The sequence below is a fragment of the Ochotona princeps genome, chromosome 1 (assembly GCF_030435755.1).
Source record: "Ochotona princeps isolate mOchPri1 chromosome 1, mOchPri1.hap1, whole genome shotgun sequence".
In the NCBI taxonomy this organism is placed as follows: domain Eukaryota; kingdom Metazoa; phylum Chordata; class Mammalia; order Lagomorpha; family Ochotonidae; genus Ochotona; species Ochotona princeps.
Window position 1 is genome coordinate 159,517,028 of NC_080832.1, and position 21,089 is coordinate 159,538,116.

A 21,089-nucleotide genomic window follows, 5' to 3' on the forward strand; every position below is an offset into this window, starting at 1 on the left:
TTGATTCCCTATGAAACGGTTAAGTATATGTCAAAAATAGAATGCTGGATTTTCTACCATTGTCTATATTTACAATACCATGATACACTAGATGGGCGAATGATGGACTTGGGACTGTACTATTGTAATAATATGGGTGAAAACAGGGGGGAATGGGAGGGTGGAAGGAGAAATCTCTCTGCCTATGGAACAGTATCATGGAAATAAAAATAAAAAAAATTATAAATGCTTTTAAAAGGCAAAAAGAAGCAAACAAAACAACAACAACAAAGATTTATGTAAAAACACTATAGTGTATCCAAGAGCAGAGAGAGTGGGCAGCTGCTTTCTGGGCACCCCAGTGTGACTCAGTTCCCTAGCTTGCTTTCCTTCTGCAAAAAGAACTGGATGGCATTAGTCCTTGTTAACATTTTAGCACTGAGGACAGGTGTAAGCCTGCATTACAAATTTCAGAATTTTTTTAGAGATCGGAAGTGGGAGGATTGTTTAATATTTGCAATGCACATCTGGCTAGCTAAATAATAGCATTTTATGGATGATATTGTTTTCAGATAGTAGAGAGAGATAAAACTAGAACACACATTCCATGTATATCAATGGTGGCATTTCTGGGCAAATGCACAAGACGGTCCAAACACAGACACCTCCATCTGTATCTAGAGGTTGACAATTGTTGGTGAGGATCCTAACCTGGGAAATGAATCAAACAACTCTGACGGATTCTGAACCTATTCACCTCCCAATCTGGCTTCAACAACACAGCGAAAGAGTGGTAAAATGTTGATGGATACAACACATGCTATTAACAACAGAAAAAGTGCATCATCTATATTTTAGGGTATATGTAATAGGTGTGATAAAGACTTTAATCAAATGCTATGCTTTGTTCACTTGGAAATTATTTTAGGATGAACACAGGTGTTACTGCTCTTTGTTCATTTTTCTGGGTTTTAGCAATTCTGTATGCGTTAAAAAGAATATTGCTTGCTAGATTAGATGACCAAAGTCCAGACCTAATCCCCTATATGGAAAAAGATGTTTACTCCTCAGAGTGCTCCAGCAACTTTAAAGTGAAGCAGGCACATGTAAATCCATGGGCTCTTTTTGTGATGAACAGATGGGAGCATCAAGGAGGAGATGTTGGATTCTGAAGCCCTCAAGAGTTCCAAGGGAACTGAAACCTCCGAAGAGGACAATGAAGCCATTACTGCTGACATTGAGGAGTTGGAAAAACAAGCTCAGAAAGAGGCAATTCTGCTTGGGAGTTCGCCATTCCAGCAGGTCAGCCTCAATGATGTATCCAAAAGTGAGGTTACCTCTCTTTTTATGATATTGCAGTGGAAGTGCCAATCCTGTGCACTGTCTACCAATTTTACTTCGTATTTGTATGAATTCAAGGAGGCTTTCCCCTTCCTTTTGAAACAGAGGTTGTACTCCTTACCAAGTTCTGAGAGAGGGCAATATTTGGTCTAGTGGTTAAGCTGCCAGTTAAAATGTTTGTACTTACCTTGAATTATATAAGGTATGACTACTGAGTCTACCTCCCTATCACTGCAGACCCTGAAGGCAGTGTGATGGCTCCAGTGACTGGGTGCCTACGATGCATGTGGGAGACCTGTACTGAGGTCCAGCTGCTGGTTTTGGTTCTGGCTTAGTTCAGGCTGTTGAAGTCTCTTGGGAAGTAAAGCAGCAAATGAAGTGTTTTCTTTCTGTGTGTCTCTGTGCCTTTCCTTTTCTATCTTAGTCTTGCAAAATCCACTTTCACTTCAAGTGAACTAACTTTGTGTTGCACTGCTCATTTTTGTTGCTTATTACAAATTACCTGTAAGAAATCCTAAAACCAGTATGAAATGACTTGAAGTTTAGAGGATGAGTTGCATCTGTTTCCACAAAGCAAGTGCATTGTAACAAGTGCCGTTGAGTGATGAAAATGTAGGCTGAGAAATGTGTCCTTAGGTGATTTCATCAGTATGCAAATACCACAGAGTGTACATGCGTGAACTACAGTGTCACTGATGTCAGCCCGAGTTGCGATCCTATTGGGCAGGATAGTCTGTCATTACCAAAACATTGCATGGCACACGACTACTTGAAGTCACCATTCAAACACTTTATGTTGGACATTATTTTTTCTCACTTTGTGCCACAAATGAGAGTCAATTAGAACACAAATTCTTCTGACTTCAGAAACATGTGCATGCTTCCAATAGTTTCCATTTATGTATCGGACTCATGCGACATTGTGGGTTTTCATATACTAAACAAAAGGAAATGGTCTCTTCTACATAGTCACTTTGTCTCCAAAATGAAGAATTCCACATGGTTATCTTTGTAGTGTGTGTGTGTGTGTGTGTGTGTGTGTGTGTGTGTGTGTGTGTTGTATTTGCTAAAGATAAACTGATTCAGGCCAAAGCGGAAAAATTTCATAAGATGAAAAAGACAGTGATATTGTTATAACAACAGTCATGAATGGAAATGATAACTTCTAGCTTCAGAAATGGGCAGAATGCTAGCTGGGGTGAGAGAAATAGCATTTTGTAATCAGGGGTGTGGAAATTCCGTAGCCAGCCTTTAATATCTTCCTTTGTGCCACTTAGATCTGAATATTCTGAGCACATTAAGGTTGTGTCTATTTTGAGCTTTCTCAAATAAGTGACCTGAATTAACCAGTGCAGCTTTTCCTAACATAACCACTTAAATGGCCCCGGTACTGGTGTGAACTGTGTTCTCTGAACTCCTAGCCACTGGCATCTGTGAATGTGACCTCGTTTGGAAATGGGGCTTCTGCAAATGTGATTACCTTTAGGATCTCTCAAGGAGAGAGCATCCTGAATTTAGGGTGCACCCTGCATCCAAAGAGAAGAGATGCTTGAGACGCAGACATAGAGGGCACGGCCATGGGAAGACAGATACAGAGGTGTATTGACATATCCATCCATAAAGGACAAAACAACAAGAGAAGTCACAGGAATCTGAAGCTAGGACGGGGCATGGCATGGACTCATGTCTAGAGCCTCAAGAAGGAAAGGACTCTGGTAACACCATGGCTTGGCTGGAGACAATCCTTCTGTCATGTTAACTGAGCACACATGGCTATCTATTCTTTTTATGGCAGTGACAAGTAACTGGCACACATGGTAAGGTAGTGGCGTCCATAAGCCCGGCTCAGCTCTTTATTGTGGAATCAGCAATCCCTCGCATCTTAATGAAGATGGGGCTCTTTGAAAGGACCCTGAAGGATGCATGCCTCTACTGTTTCATAAAATCATTTTTGAAGAATTATGTTCACACTTTATTCTGATACATGAACTGCTTAACATTTCCGTGATTATTTTTCACACCTTCGAGAGCCATTGTACGTGATTTAATTCTTGTTTTCAAGAATGGTGACATGGATCCCTGGGCATATGCGACTGCTCTTTTTTTATCTCTGCATTCTATCAGAGGTTAGAAGAGGAGCAGAGATCCACCTTGCTGGTGTGAGGCTACGGCATGAAGGGCCAACCCAGTGCCTAGGACCCTGGGAGAGAAGACTTGCTCATGGGAATTCAAGCGTTTCAGAAATGTGATCATTCTCTCCTTCCAGGAATGAAATTTTCTTATTCTTTATTTTCTTTCCCAATCTATAACCTCTTACATTACATTCAATCTAAACGAACTGCTTAAATAATTATGATAGAAATTATATGCCTGGTGTGTGACTGCATGGACAAATTCTCACGCGGGAAGGAGTGACAGGCTCTTGACAGAGTCCTGGACTTGCCGTTTATTGGATATCGGTTCTGGGTAAGTCACTTTATTTCCTTTCTTGGTTTTCTCATCTGCAATTGAAGAGCAATGCGATTGACTTCATTGAATTTTTATGAGGATCAGATTGAAACATCTGTAAAAAAATCACAAATAATAAAGTTTTTGATAAAAGAAGAGGAGGTTCTACATAGAGAAACGGTTCCAGTGCTCACTCCCAAGCCAAAACTCTCAATGTTCTTATGATCACTTTAAGAGAAAGTTATTTGTAAGCACGAGGAAGCACTCTATGCACAAATAACCTTCATATTCGGTATTAGATACCAAGGCTTCTATTTATGTCATCTTGAACCTCTGTAAAATAGTGCTATATAAATCTAAGCTTTAATTAGTGTGGTGGGAATTAAAAAGGTGTATTCAAGACTCTGGGAGCTTGGTTTCCTTTTCCTGTGATCCATTTTGTAGACACTGCCTACACTTACTCTTTAATGCTATTGTAGTGGTGAGCTTTTAATTACAAAAGCGAAGGTGTTTCAATGGACATTCTGAGTGGAGTGACATGAGTTACATAGGTTCTGGGGTAATTGCTTCCCAGCCTACCACTTAGGGTCTTGGAATGCTGATCAGCATGTGTTTCTAGAAGTATCCAAGTTGCAAATAGATAGAGCCCTTTACCACACCTTTACCACACCTTTTTGCATGGTGCAATGTCAACAGACATTAACTGTGCATCGTGGAGGAAAAATGAAAGAAACAGGAAAAATACCTCTATCTGCATGGTGAAAAAAACACTTTGAGTAAACTGAAACCTGAGCTCACAAGCAAGCCCCTGGGGCAGCTCTTATTTTTCCTGGTAAAATAACACATGGGCAGAAAGTTTGCTTTCTCTCTTGGAAGAATGACTGTGTATGTCTGTATGGAGCGTAAGTATATATTGTGTTGGGATGCCTATGTGTTCACGGTTTGGGTTGTGTGTGTGTGCACAAGGTTGTTAATGTGTGTGTTGTAGTAAGGAGCACAACAGAGCCTGGGGTGCCAGATTGTTTTATTCCAGAAAGAAGGAGCTCATGAAGATGTGATATGAGTAGCAATATACCTAAATGTAACACAATAGGGAAAGTCAGGCAAATTCTGCATGTGAGTGACGTGAGCCTCTGCAAACTACAGAGATGCTTGGAGGAGGAGAATGACTGAGGTCTCACACACAGGTGATATCTAAGTCTGTGACCCACTTGTGCCTAACCACTTTCCAGCCCACATCAGTTCATGTGGGATAGGTGGGGCCTGGAAAGCTGATGCTGTGGATATTGTTAGTGAAGGCAGTAGAGGCAGTGTTGTGCATGACCAGACAGAATTGGGGACACATGCTGTTGGAGTCAGTTGAGTTTTTGGAGTCTGTCAAGGGTCACAAAATGTTTTGTTGTTACTGCTGTTGTGGTCATTGGGCCATTCAGTTGCCTAAGTGTATGTTTGAGCTCACTTTTTGTGTCTCAGTGTCATTGGAAAGGTTTTTGTCAAGAAATTGTGAAACAGCATACGTCTGAGAATAAAGCTAATCGATTTAAGTGCAAAGTCTTTAGATATTTAGTCACAGAGGAAATTGGAGGAAATAATAATACGTGGTTTTAAAGTAAGTATTGAGTTAGAAAAAATGATTTCGTTTTGCATTTTAGCTACCAGGATGAAGTATTTCTGATATTTAACTATGCACGGTATGCCTGTTCCAAATCAACTGCTGATAAGTAGGATTTCCTCTGGATTCTAACTGCAAACAATCTGTATATTCAACTTACTTCATGAACCATGCTTTAAGGACACAGCGTGTGTGTGCGTGTGTGTGTGTGTTTGTGTGTGTGTGTGTTTGTGTGTGTGTGTGTGATTCATGTGTATGGTCTTGATTTTTGAAATAAAATAAAACACTTAACATAGTAGTGAAATTAACATGGTAACTGGAAGCAACCTTGTCACAGAGAAACGTTCTGAGAAGCAAACTGTAAAAAATCCCACTTTTTTACATTCTATATACGTTCCTGTTACTTATCAACAGAGTTTAAATTTAGCATACTGACATGAAGAAAGTCAAATCTCTCTGAAATTCAGTCCTTAAATCTGAGCAAAGTGTCAAATGAAAAATGCATGTAAAATCTTGATAAATTAGATATGTCCTAAAATACTTTAACAAACCAGTATGTTTTCTCTAAGCTAGAGACTTAGCGTGACATTCTGTGGTTAAAAGAGGCAATTTTGGGAGGGGAAAATTCATTTGTGGGAAGAAATCACTTGACATATTTAGATGTGATAAACTTCTTATTATTTTCTTTTCTTAGTCAATATAGTAGTATTTGTGTCATTCCTCAGAACATCACATTAAATATCAATTAAAATAATGAACTAAATCATAAAGAGAAAAACAGCAGGAGTACAAATATTGTTTCATGATTTTTTAAAAACGGCATTTTTCCATTTCGTAAGTCCAGGAGAATTATCTTGAATGCCCTACTTGATTATTTCCAAAGCATTATCACATTCTATAATTCTATACCTCTTCAGAGATAAGTAGGGAAAATGCCCATGTCACAGATATTTCTACAGAGTGCAGATACGTAATTTTATAAATTATAAGGCATACAGAATTTCACAAGTTTTAATGGACAATTTTAACACTTGGTTGAGTCTGTAAAATAATTTCTGCTTGATGGGCGTTACATTTTTCCTTATTTAATTTCCTTTTATGTGTTTGTTATTTAATTTTTCCCATTAACATTTTTCTACTGGCTACATGAAATTCTGTATTTCTCAGAACTTTCAGATGGAATTCAGGTGGAGTTCTTCCAAAAGCTAAGCAGAATGCAAGAGAAGCAGGCTGTCACACAGACAGAATAAACACATGCCGGTTGCAGGGAATTCTCTGTGAAAACCTTCCACAGTCAACATTACGTATTTGCTTAGTATGGGGACACATTTGGAAAACACCTCAAAAAGGAAATATTTCTTTTGTTTTATTTGCAAAAATGGTGCCCTTAATATATCTTTTTTTCGTTTTTTTACGATACCACCATTTTCTTGCAAGTAACATTTTAATTAGTAGGATAGAATAAAATCGTCTCCATTCACCTTTTTCTTTTTCAGTAGTATGAGCTATTGAAACTGATAATAAGACAAATAATGACCACACAAATTGCATCATTAAAAACTACACAAAATTCTATAACACCCACAGCATAACAACAATCTGTGAACACGAAAATTAATTAATTCTGTAGCTGGGAAAAATAAGAGGACCCAAACGTGTGCCTCTGTGGACCAGGCCTGGTCCAAATTCAATATTTTATGTATCTAGAGATTGATTGAGCAGATTATTCTTTTTTAAAAATTGTTTTATATTTGATGATGTTCACATAGTTCAGAAGCGTGTATGCTCATGTGGGCCATGGTTTGGGCTGGGGGCGTCGAGAAATTGGGGAAAGTGGTTGAGAAAGTGGTCGAGAAAACTGTTTCTGATCTCCTTTTTTCTTCCTTTAGCTGGGAAAAGTGGGGAGAAAATGGGAGAGGGCCACTCCCAGCAGCCAATTGCACGAATACCTGGGGATGGGGAACAGCCACTTGATATCAACCCAAGGTTCCCTATGTGGAACGTATTCTGAGGGTACAGCTAAGTGGTTTTGATAGTTCTGAGATGCAACTGATTTTATTGATCCAAGGTTGAAGAAATCCTTCCAGGGTCCATTGTCTGATATAGTTCACCTTATAGTCTCCACTCACCCATTATCCGCTATCAAAGTTTGGTTGGGAATTCTGTCCAATTTGTTTTGCCCTCCATAGTACTAGATGCCCACTGTAGGCCTTAATGAACTGGTTGTCATGGCCCCCATATGCATCTGGGCATGCTACCTGCTTCACAGGCTTCAACAACTGAAGAGGCCCGCCCAATTCTGACATGTGCACTCCAATCAGACCACACATCCTTTGATTTTACCTGTAGTTAGAGTGCTGAGTCCAGTAGTCAGCTGGGGAGTCCCGAAAGAAACCTCACCAGAGACGACCCTGGACCTGACCCCTGAGTGTGCCAGTCAGTGCAGCGTGTGGCTCAGTGCATTAACCACATCATCCTACACATACACTGGTGATTGTAGTTGCCTGGTCAGTTTTGTTCCAATCCCATGTCTTATGCAAACCAATGGATGCTGTGACCCAGCCTAGCACTACCCACCACATACCTGGCCCTCATGTACACCAGTGAGAACTTAAGCCTAGTGGGAGCAAGTCCCAATAATCCCCATCAGGCCTGCCCTCAGCCCTAGTTCCTAAGCATGCTTGTATGAGTAGCAGACTGGTCCAGTAGATCCTGCTTCCCATTCAGCTCTCATACACATCAATGGGCATTGGAGCCTATAGCTCAGACTGATCAGTCCCACTGTCCAGCTCATACTAATGCTGGTGGGTGCCACTGCATGTCTGGCCACGCCCATGCCAGCCCTAGTTCACAGGCTCACTGATGAGAACTGCAGCTCATCAGAGGGGTACCTACAGTTTCCCTGCGAGGCCCCAGATCTTGCACTCTCCAGATGATTTTGTGGTTTGCCAAGACAGGACTTCCCCTAATCCCAGCACCTGCCAGCTGATGTTGCTGCAAAAAAAAAAATCTGTATTTTGTGATACTAATATCCATGTTTTGAAGAAAAATAGAACACATGTGTATGTGTGCATGTATGCAATAATTTACATATAACATAAATATGGCATAATGTTAAGAATTGTTAACTTGCAAGATTAAAAAAACAAAAGGGCAAAAATATTTAGAAATAGACATAATAGAACTGCATGATTATTATTTATGAATATTGCATTCACCTCTTGGAGCCTATCCTCGAGTCTGTGTGATTAAAGTTATAATAAAGTGGTTTCTGACTGACCTCTAAGTCTTCTTCTTGGTATTTTATCCTTATGTTTCATAACAACTGTATCTGGGTGGTCCAGGGAGGCTCAACTTTCTATCTGTCATTGTTCACATATCTTCTTTCCTTCAGAAGATTTAATCAACATTTTCAAAACAAATGTTGCAGGTTTGTTTCACCATGGAATTTCACCATATTGAATATGTTGCAACCAACTTGATTTTATTATATATAATTTAAAAATATGTCATCTGTTTAAAAAATGGTTTAATAATTCCACCCTGTTCCACCTTCCCTTGTAAAGTTCCTGATGCAACCAACAGTGTTCAGAAACCCATCCCTAAGTTGCTAATCACCAATAGAGTTCTGAGCTTCAACCTGTCAACTGAAACGAGGACACCACATTGCTTAAAGAGAAAAGAACCCCCATAATTGGGTTCAAACTCATAATTCTTCATTAATAATAAAATTAAGATGTTTAGGCTATGTCCCATGAACTCCTTTAGAAAAAAAATGATATGATTTTATCTTCAGCATCAATTGTAGACAGAAAACATAAATTTTACCATCACTGAACGTTTCATCAATGAATGAATGAATGCTACAGATAACTAGTATACAAAAATTATCATGGATGTCACAGGCGTGAAGATGCTGTTTCATATGAAATTTTATAATCAAATGGGTTTATCCATAAGAATAGAGGTGCCATGAAAAGCCACTGCTAAATCAAACCCAAAGTGGTAATGAAAGAAACTGTTAACAATATCCTCATCATTGGAAACGTCCATTTGGGCAGGCCCACCACTGTCCGTCATCTGAGTTAACAATACGTTGGCGTCAACAAAGGACCATTGATAAATTCGACGAGGAAGCTGCTGAGATGGGAAAGGGCTCTATCAAGTGTGCCTAGGACTTGGATAAACTGAAAACTGAGAGTGAATATGGTGTCACCATCGACATTTTCCTATAGAAATTTGAGACCAAGAAGTATTATGTGAATATCCTTGATGCCCCAGAACACAAAGACTTCATCAAAAATGTGACTACGGACACATCACAGGCTGACAGTGTTGTCCTGATTGCTGCTGCTGGTGTCAAGGAATTTGAAGCTGGTGTCTCCAAGATTGGGCAGATCTGTGAGCATGCCCTTCTGGCTTACACCATGTATGTGAAGTAGCTAATTGTTGGTGTTAGCAAAATAGGCTCCACTGAACTACCCAAGATCCAGACGTGACACAAGGAAATCATTAAGGAAGTCAGCAGGTACATTAAGAAAAGCAGCTACAACCAGGCCACAGTAGCATTTGTGTCAGTTTCTGGTTGGAACAGGGACAACATGCTAGAGTTTGTTGCTAATATTCTGTGGTTCAAGGGATGGAAAGTCACTATCAGAGATGGCAATTCCAATGGAACCAGGCTACTGCAAGCCCTGGATCTCAACCCCACCGGCTAGATCAGTGGCCAAGCTTTTATGCCGGCCTCTAAAGGTTTTGGTGCATCCCCATGGGTTGAATGGACACTGGAATGTCTAAATCTGTCATGGTGATAACCTTTGCCCCAGTCATCATTTATGTTCACCAGGAATATTGGTGTTTATTTTTTTCCTATGATATCTCTATCTTGTTTGGTTTGGGGGCAACACTGACCCTAGTAAAATGAGTTTGCCAGCAGCCCCCTTACTTCTGTTGGAAATTGTGGGTTTTAGCAAAAGCTGAGGACTGGCCCTCCTAGAAGTTCCAGTGTTCACTGTAGGACAAGGCAGGATTGAGCCTCCTTGGAATGCTTCTGGAACACTTTGCCGCGATAGAACCCAAAGTCCTGGGAATTCTCTGTATGTGGGGTTCTGCCAGCTTGGGGGAAAGGAATGCATGATCAAAAAACACCATTCCATTCATGCTTTATCACAGCTTTACTCCCTTCATGATCCAGAAGATCCCAGTCCAGCTCCTGAGTTCCGGAACGCTCAGGATGGCATCACCTGCATTAACTGCTAATAGATTTCTGTGGCTACAGAACAGAGCCTGAAAATTCCCTTTTACTCGCTCACTAGCATCATTTCTCCACTGATTTATTAAAAAAAAAGAGCAGAACATTTAAAGAATGCAACTCATCCTATCAGTAACCTCATTCCTTACACTCTGCTCTTAAATAATCTTTTCCCAGATTTAAAAAAAAAATACATTCTTCGCTCTTCTCTTTTTGCATCTTACCTTGTTTTATCAAAGTGTCATATCTCTTTTTGATGCTTTGTATGCCACAAAGTCAGGGATTTTTGTCCTGATCTAATCTTGTATCTCTCTAGTGATTGGCCATGCTAGAGTTCAGCAGTTACACATTTAATGAAAAAGGTTTTCATACATAGTGTGCTGGATAGAGGTATAGTTTTAGAAAGACACAAATTATTCACCTAACATACTCACACTTTTTGCAAGGCTATGAAGTCATCTAGAACTTTCCTACATGAAGACTGAACAAGCTAAAACAAAAAAACTTACTGCACTATGGAGTCGAAAGATGCACCACAGAATAACCAACACATGGGTGAAGAAAACACAAAAGCCTCTTGGATAAAATGATGCCATCGTGCGATCCGTAAGTCAGTGATGGATTCAACAAGACAAAATAAACTATTTGTAAGGAATGAAAATGAAAACAAAAACATCAAAACACACAGGATGCAGCAAAAACAGTATGGAAATGGTTGTTGATCTTAAGGCTGCCTTGTATCAGTGAGAACATATGGTATTTGTCCTTTCGGGACTGGCTTATTTCACTGAGCATAATTGTCTCTAGTTGGAACTATCTAGTTACAAATGATATGATATGTAGGAGATTGTCTGCCATTTCGCTGTGAGTCCATCCTTGTACTTTCTACCTATGAACATACTTATTTCTGCAATGTTTCCATTATACATCCACTTAGGTTCAGTGCTCCATGGGTTGAGAGAAAAAAATATATAGAATCTTCATCTCCAAGGTATCAGTGTGATACTAGGGTGGTGTAAAAGAGTGTCCAAAATATTCCTATAGAAATAAATGCTCGTGTGTGACCCGTATGGTTCTAATGGCAGTACAATAAGGACTAGATCACCATTACCCATGGATAGTAGTAATAACAGCAATAAAAGGGCATTAACAGTCTCACATGATCACAAGCAGTTGGTCTCTCATGATTTATTGCTTAATAGGTTATATCACAAGATCATATTTTGTGTGGTACGAACAACTAGGAAGTGCAATAAGATAAAATTCACAGGTACAATGTTTAGACTTGACAGTATGCTACCTTATACTAAGGCAAAAACATGGGACAGATTTATTTGCAATGCTCTAGGTATTGTTGGTACTGACTTCTGTAGTGGGTGTACTAGCCCATACTCCCACAGCAGTGAAGGAGGGTGCCCCATATCCATGTCCACAGATGTTGTTAATAGAGTCCTGAATGAAGGCCGATCTCACTGGAATTAGGTGCAATCCCAATGTGGTTTTCATTTTTCTCTCCTAGATGGCTAGGGATGCTGAACATCTTTCAATTTTTGTTTTAACTTCATACCTGTTGTTGACTTTGTTTCTTGGCTTCTCATTTAAGGGAATGTATAGTGATGGCAGAATAAAGACTATCATGATCAGGTGTGAAGATACAATACAATATGCATCCCTACTTCCAAATCAATGATGGGCTCCCAACGAAACTGTTGGACATATCTAGACAATAGGATGTTGGACTGTCTGACATTGTCTGTACCAGCAAAGTCAGGGCACACTTAAATAACAGACTGATAGACTTATTCCTGCTTATGAAGGACTATACTATTGTAAAAATATGGGGAAAATCAGTCAGGGGTGGAATTTAGTGTCGGGGGAGGGTGGGGAAATCCGAGACCCAAAGGAATTGTACCATAAAATTCAAAATTAAAGAATGTAAAAAAAAGACTAAGGAAAAGTAAGCATTAGTCTCTCTGTTGTCATCCTAGCATCGTTGGTGCTGATCCTTGTATTCAGCACCACAGGCTGCCACAGCAAAGTGGCAGAGATGGAGGGACTTAAACGGTAGCTGTGGAGGCTTGAAGTTCAAGATCAGAGTGCCAGCATGGTTAGCTTCTGGTGAGGGTCTTACAAATGGCTTAGAGTTGTGTCCTGTGTCTTTACAGTAAGGGAGGGAAAGGTGGAGAGAGAGAGCGAGAGAGAGCGAGAGCGAGAGCGAGAGCGAGAGAGAGAGAGAGAAAGTTACAGAGACGTTTGGGTTTTTCCTGCAAGCACTAACTTACCATGAAAGCCATACTATTGTCATTATCTCTACCTAACTATCTCCCAAAGACCTTGCCTTCTAATAACAGGTCACTGGGGTTAATGCATCAGCAGACAAGTTTGGAGGCGTGCAATTCATCCGTATTTCTCTTTTTAAACAATGTTAGGTTTTCATGAAAAATTTTTTACATAGATCTTAGTTCATGAAAAATTCACATACCCTGAGTACTGAAGAATGTACTTATTTCTTTCTCAGACATTTCAGCTGAAGTGCTTGGTGTTGCTGAGTGCTTCGTTTATTTTAGGATAGGTCTTTGGATAGGAAAGCGGCCTGAGGCTGAGAAGGAACTGTGCTTGAAAACCTCGAGACTGCCAGGGCTTGCAGTAGTTGTACTTCTTGCTATCAGAGACCTTAAGTGCTTCTAAATACTTCTAGAACAAGATTTTGACATGCACTTTCAGCAAGGACAAAATAAAATAAAATTGCTTCTTTCTTTGCTAATATTTATAAAAATCTCTTGTGCATTCGAAATCTGATTTGTGCTGTAATGATTCTGTCCATTTTTCCATTTGAAAAGGTGAAATCTTTTTCAAAGACATATTGAGCTTGCACTGCTGTGCTATTTAGATTCGTCTCTTTGTTCATGGTTTCAGGGTGTATAATGGTATAATAGAACATGGTTTGAGAAACAACAGAGAGTAAATTTAAATTCATGTAGGTGAAAATGTTCCAGAAAACCAACAATTAGACTCAACTTCTCTATAAAATACGTATTTTATCATCAGGTGCAAGAGAAAATAAATAAAATTTGTGTATTTGCATATGCGACAGAGGCAGGGGTGGACAGGGGAGCGAGGCTTATCAGCAAACTGCTTTAAAGATCACTAAAAGTGGAAAAAATAAGAGCTATTTGAGAAAATTATTTGAATATGACTCCTTGGATGCTGTGTGCGATCTACCAACTGTTGGAAGGTGAGTTCTACGCAGAATTGCACAAATCCATGAACAATTGCCAGTATTCTGAATCCCCTCAGCCCAGAATATCATGTACATTTGTAGACTGGGAACTGTTGCACTGCAACACACCTGCATGAATCTAGTTAAGATTAACAGCAATACATCTGCGTATGGGTAGAAGCAACCTTCTTAACTTCCAATGTTTGTTCTCTATTCAGTTATTGCTCACCGCAATGTTCATTAGTGGCACAATCAGAAGGAAGCCAGGAATAAGTAATAACCGCTCTTTGTAGTTACACAATGCCTTTGATCAGAGCAGCTCACAATCTTTGCGACTCATTAAACTCGGAAATACCTCAGTGAGATGGAATACCTCAGTGAGGATTTTGACGTTCATTTTGTCTTGAAATTCTGTGACACTTGCAGAGAACTGGCACCAAATCCACGCTTGCGCACAGGATCAGGGAATCTGTATTAAACTAGAGATAATCAGGGAAAAGGGGAAAATGTTCAATAGAAATGTGAAGTTTTGTACAAATTTTGTGAGGTGGTTGGGAAGAGCACTTCAAAAGATGTGGCTACATGTAACTTTTGATTTGAATGATTTATTCTGTTCAGCGACGGCGCACTGCCTATGACTTCCCATTAATGTTGTTATTGTTGGGCCATTTCATTGAACATTTCAGTACTTTTATACATGAAGAAATAGTGCGCATTTCTTATGAAATAGTTAGTTACTAAAAGCCAAATAAACATATATGTATGTATATGTGTATATGTATGTATGTCTGCTTGTACATGTGAGTATGCATATTTAGCCCTTACTCATTTACACGTGGTCAACTGAATATTCCTTTATTGATTGACTTTGAAGAACATTAGTAGAAAGAAAATGTTTTATTTGCTCAAGTTTTTATAGAAGTTCCAAGCATAGACTTTGTAATGTTATCAATACTACTCTTGGCAAGTCAACTCCTGGGAGCAAGCATTTGGCCTGGCAGTTACAATTGCGGGCCGAGATGCCTGCATCCCAAGCTGACGGGCCTTGTGTTCAAGCCTCTGACCTCCTCATTCCTATGAATGTATACACATCGCGGGGCAGCAGGCTGTGGATGGACCAGCCAGGCCTCTGCCATCCGCATGGGAGACCTCGTTTGAATTCCCTGTTGCTGGCGCTGGACTGGCTTAGTCCCGATTGTTCCAGCTATTTGTGGAGTAAGTCAGTGGATGGGAACTCAGTCTATCTGTCCTTCTCTGTATTTCAAAATAATTTAAAAAAATTAAAATAATGTTAGCCAATGGGAACACATTTATTTTATTTTTTATTACTTGTTACTCTTGTGGTTAACTTTTCGAAAGCTTATGGCATAGATTTCATCCGTACATAGATTGTCATCCGTACATGAACAGAGTTGTGATTTTTGTGTCTCTGTCTCTATGTCCTCTTCCTAGTAGTTAGCTATTTTATACATAGTGAACTTTCAGCTTGTCCATTGATGTCCTGGTCATTCTTAATGCTCTCTGTTTCATTTTCATGGCAAGCCAAGGGTTTTTTCTTTTAATTTCTAGTGTTATACTATTGAATTCCAAAGCTTGACACTTGGGATGGTAGTTGAAATACATATTCCATAAAAACACAGACTGGCTGTCTCATAATCTGTGCAAAAGCCAGAAAACGTACAACTTAATACAAGCACGCTAGGAGATTTTTATACATAGTAAACTTTAGACGTTTTCCTTCACTGGAGTAATAGTTTTCCGTAGTATCTCCTATGTGCCAAGCATTGATCCAATTCTTTATGCAGTAACTCACTTAATTGTCATGGAACCTTTGAAATGTTTTGACTTGAGAAATACTCTACTGGGAACATGAATGCTTCCTATTCTTATATGCGTCCATTACATACCAAGTGTGTGTAAAATGACAACATATAACCTGTAAGACTTGAGGAACAATATTTAATGTATATGAGAACCAATTGGTACTAAGATGTCCTTATTATCTTTCATTTAGATGGAATTGCCTTTTAATAGGTATTGCTGGTAAATATTTCCTGCTGCTGCAATAGGGTATCACATACCGAGTAATTTATGACAAGTGAAGTCGACATGGCCCATGGTTCCAGAGGCTGGGCAATCCAAGAGTGAGTAGCTGCATCTGGTGAGGGGTCTGCAGGGAGGGACTCATATTTATCCTTTTCTCAGGAAATCTCTTTGAATTAATGAGCCTACTTCTATGATAATGACATGAATTCATTCAGGATGGCACAGCCCATGGAACCCAAGGAACTCTTAACGAGCCTACTTCTTAAGGCTGTTACTTTGGGAATTAAGGTTCATGTTTTCAGTAAAAACCTATTTTCATATTTGCAGGAGAGACACAGAGATGAAAGAGAGATGGGACCATCTGCTTGTTCATTCTCCAAATATACACAACTGTGATGGGTGGGCAGAGTTGAAGTCAGGGGTCCAGGACTGCAATCAGCTCTCCCACCCCATGTGTCTGAATTACTATTTGCTATCTCCAAAGATGTGCATTACTAGGAAACTGGTTTGAAATCTGGGGTCAGGACTTGAATCAAGCACTCCCATATGGACTGCGGGTACCCCAAGTGGCGATTTAATCACCGAGCTGTTTCATGGCTGCCCTGAGAATTAAATATCTCATACATGCAAAAAATACCATAACTAGAATGTTAAAATTATTTCATTGCTATCTTTTTATGTGGTCAAGTAAATGTATCCAATTCATCTTTAAGACTCAGTCCATGAGAATCAATGAATAAGTCCATGAGAATCAATGAATATTTTGAAATTTATAGTTATTCTATTTGGTGGTATTTTTTTTTCCTAAAAATAAGCCTACGAAAACCCTCAAGGAAAAATTGGTAGTAGTTAGGGAAATTTTAATATGGATAGCAAGTTAGAAAATGCAATTATTAGCTCTGCAATAGTAATTGAGACAATATGGGCTCGGGTTTTGGCCTGCCAGCACGCCCCGAGGTCACCAAGGGCAAGTCAGAGGGTGGCCTTTGGCCACAAGAACTACTGAAGACAAGCTAGTGAAGAATGTCTGCTTTATTATGCACAGTCTATAGTTTTTAAAGTAAGAGAAAGGGGAGGGCAGAAGGGCGTCTTCTGGTAGACTCCCGGCCCACCAAAGACACTGTCATTGGCTGTACGGCATGTCTATTTGCCTTGATCTTCCAGTCATGTCAGAGGTCATGTTCCACATGTATTCCATTTAACCTTCTAGCCGTGTTGGAGGTCACGCTCCACTGTAAGCCTGAAAGTTGTGCCTTAGGCCATAGGGAAGTAAGTTTTAGGCCACGCCCATCAGGCAGCAGGGTAGGGCATTGGTGAAGAAATGGAAAATGGATCAATGGAACAGATTATAGAGCTCCAAAATAATGCCATGATTATCGATTTTTAAACTAAAAGCAAAGGCAATTCAGTGAAGAAAAGACTGTCTTTTCAACACCTGGTGCCGACCTCTTGACATTTTTTATATGGCAAAAAAGAATCTAGACATCCTTCACAAAAATTGACTCAAAAGTAGAACATAGACTTTAATATAAACTGTGAACCTAAAAATGTCATAAAAATTTTGTAGGAGAAAAGCTAAATGGGCTTGGGGATGAAGGAGACTGCAGCCACAGCACCAACGTCATAATCGATGAAATCAAGAATCGGTTTTATTTGTTTTATTGGAACGGTGAAACATGTACTTGAGCAAAAGAACAAATCATCTACCGTTTTGATGCATCAGAATGAATTTTTTAGAGTCATTTTTCCTTCTTAATATCGTTTGCGTAGTTGAGAGGAATGTGCACCCATGTGGGCCTCGGATTAGGGTTGTGGGGGTGGTTAGGTATGGAGGAGGGAGGTGGGAGGAGGGGACCGATGTTTCAGGAAAGGAAGAGGAGAAGGCCTTGTTGCTAACCACATCAGCACCCGAGGATGGGGGAACATTTGCTGAAGCCTGGGACACAAATGTGGGGAAGAGTGTTGTGGGGGTGTCACTCGAATGATTTTGATAGTCCTGGGAGGTTGTTGGTTTCATTGTTTCCAAGTTCAGAAAATCTTAACACGGTCTATTATTGACAAAGTCCATCTTAATCCATCCACAGACTCAGAAACCTGTTGCAAACCTTGGCCAGGAAAATGATCCAACCTGTCCTGCTTTCCATCCTCTGACAAGGCACTCAACGTCGTCTACTGGCCCAGACAAATTGGCTGTCATGTCCATCCCCCATGTACATCTGGACATGCTGTCCCCAGCCCAGTTTTGTGCATGTCAGCCTCTGTTGCAGCCTACCCTAGCACATCCTATCTGGCCCTTCGCACAATTGTGGGTCCTACAGCTTAGCTCAAGCTGGCCTGGCCCTCGCCTATGTCATGGGTGTGGCTGCCTTGTCCAGCCTGGCCTGCCCTCAGCTCTGGTTCTTGCACTCACCAACAACAGGAGCAGCCTAGCTAGGGAATGTCCATAGTTTCTGTACCAGGCAGGTTCCCAGCCCAAGAGCTTGTGCCTACCAGGTGGTACTGCGGTCCAGCTCAACTGGATTTACACCCAGTCCTGGCACTTGCCAGCTAGTGCTACAGCCTAGCCTGGCACGTCCACACCCATTCTGGCTCTTGTGTGCAACAGAGGGTACCTCAGCCTAATCCACCCTGTCCCCCCACCTCTCAAACTTTCATCCCAACTTGAAAATCAGCAAGGGAGTTCCCCAAATTCCCCCACTAGACCAGCTCCCAGCGCTGTGTCTTTCATCTGCCAGTGGATGAGATGGCCTGCCCTGAGTCTTGGCATTTGCCAGCAGGTACTACCGCTTGGTCCAGCCTGGCCTGCCTCCAGATCCGGCTGTCACTGGTGAGTACAGCAGCCTAGTCCAGCCTGGCCATCCCCTAGGCTTCATGTGAACTGACAGGTATTATGGACCAACTGGTCTGCACCCTCTCCTGGCTCTCACTTGTGTCAGTGTGCTGTGCTGTGGACTGATTGTGCCAGGCCAGGACCCAGAGTTGGTTCACATGTATGTCAATGGGTGCCGCAGCCCAGCCTGGTCTAGTTTGCTCTCTGCCTTAACTATCACACTCACCAGTAGGAGCTGTACCTAGCAGGGGATTTCCCAAAGTTTCTCCACCAAGCTTACTCCAAGCAATGGGTCTCACATGTGTAATCAGGAGTTGGCATGCCAGCCTGCAGTCCTGGCACTCCCTGGCAGGTGCTGAGGCCTAGCTTGACGGGGCCACATCCATTCTGACTCTTAGCAATGGATGTTACAGCTTGGCACAGCCTAGACCACCCCCAGACCTGAGTCTCATGTGATTCAGCCTCATTTTCCAGTAATTTTTCTGATGTACCCTCACAATTTTAATTTTTTAACATCAAAATTTTATGAATATTTCCTTTTAATTTCATTTTTGGTAATGTTCATAGCTGATTAGGGTGGGAAGGGTTGACGATTAGGGGAAAGTGGGAGATCCTATTAATCCCAAATTTTCTATTTTGATTTCCTATGCCTGGGGGAAGGGAGGGAGATAAGGGGAAAAGGCACACTTTTATTTACCCCTTACTTGTTTTCAATGTTTGCCAGCCGAGACCATCTTATTCTCCAGTTCTCTATTCTGACAGAAAAGTAGAAAATGTTAGAGATGAATTAAGTCCATTTCTGGGGCAAGAGGACAGCGGCACCTGGGAATCAATATTTTTAAGAAGTTCATCATGCATCAAAAGTTGAAAATCACTGCTCTCACTGCCCTGTTGCTGTTACCTCAGAATAAAGACGTGATGCAATGAGTCCTTCCCTACCCCTGCCCTGGCACTTGTCAACTCATACTTGTAAACTCTGCCGGTTCTTAGCCATTCACTCAACAGTGCTATCGTGGTTTCCGACTCTTGAGCGTGAACCCGACACGTCCCACAGCTTAGAGTTTATATGATAGATCAATCGATGGCTACAGACACAGCCTACCTGCGTAGGTTTAACTCAGATCAAGTAGAATCTGTTGAACAGTGTCATCATGTACCACCCATGTGGGCAGAATTTTTCATCTCCTTTGCAGTTTTTGCATGAAGCCATGGAAAGAAGGTGTGAGGGTCCCAAGTTTCATATGACGAAATCCAAGCTGAGAGACTGTAATTCTTCCTTCATCTTCTACTGGGAATTCTGAAGTGCCCCTTGCTTCTCTCCACGACGCCTCACGGTTCTGTTTAGCCCATTTGTGGTGGTTGATATGGTGGCGTTCGGTTTTAAGGGGTGACAGATGAACGCTCTCTAATTTCTGTATCTCTGAGGACTTGCATCCCTCATCGTTTGCCTTCAGAATCACGCAAACTCAAGTCTCACACTTGAGAGGATTGACTAAAATATATTTAAACAGCATGTCTTTCAAATTATTTCTTAAAAAGCAATTTTCTACTGTAGATTTAGAAACCAACAGATCCATTTTAGATAGCATAATTTTCGATTAACTAATTTAATCTGCTCAAAATTACATAAGGAGACCTGAAACAAGCCTTCATCTTTTTTTTTTTTTTTGCCTTTGGATGTAACATAATATTTTCAAAAATGAACCAAATAGAGTAATTAGCCCCCAGGCAGAGCAAATGATGCTAATAACCATCTCTCACACTTTGCTTTGGTGGGAAGACTAACAATGAAAATGAAAACGTGGCAGCCCACGGGTTAAGGCTCTGCATGTGCCTTACTAAGTAAAGGCTTGGTCTATTAATACACAGAATTATTTCATAGTAGGCATTCAGAGAGAAAAGTTCATACATTTCCTGTAGGCTATCAGAAACTCTCTTCTGGTGGGTTGTGTGATCTCTAGCAGTGTCGACCATGTCAGTACAAGGAGAGATAGTCTGTCAGTTCTTTACTTTTGTGGCTGCAAAAGATCCACTGGTAGTTGATGGCAGTCCATCCTTTTTTATTACTTATATATTTTTATTGGAAAGTCAGATATATAGAGGAGAAGCAGAGAGGAAGATCTTCCATCTGCTGATTCCTTCCCCAAGAAGCTGCAATGGCCAGAGCTGTGCTGGTCTGAAGCCAGGAGCTTCTTCTGGGTCTCCCATATGGGTGCAGGGTCCCAAGGCTTTGGGCCATCCTCGACTGCTTTCCCAGGCCGCAGGCAGGGAGCTGGATGGGAAGTGGAGCTGCCGGGATTAGAACCTGCACCCATATGGATCCCAGCGTGTATAAGGCAAGGACCTTAGCTGGTTCTGGAGA

At 40.8% G+C, this 21,089-nt stretch overlaps 1 protein-coding gene across 1 annotated transcript in view; it reads left to right on the top strand.

The window, feature by feature from the left end:
• LOC101532567 (uncharacterized) overlaps positions 1-21,089 on the top strand; it is a 253,999-nt gene that overhangs the window by 30,409 nt on the left and 202,501 nt on the right. The window contains exon 6 of the mRNA XM_058670437.1: positions 1,118-1,281. Within this exon, the coding sequence (XP_058526420.1) occupies positions 1,118-1,281 (164 nt within the window). The remainder of the gene's footprint in view (positions 1-1,117; positions 1,282-21,089) is intronic.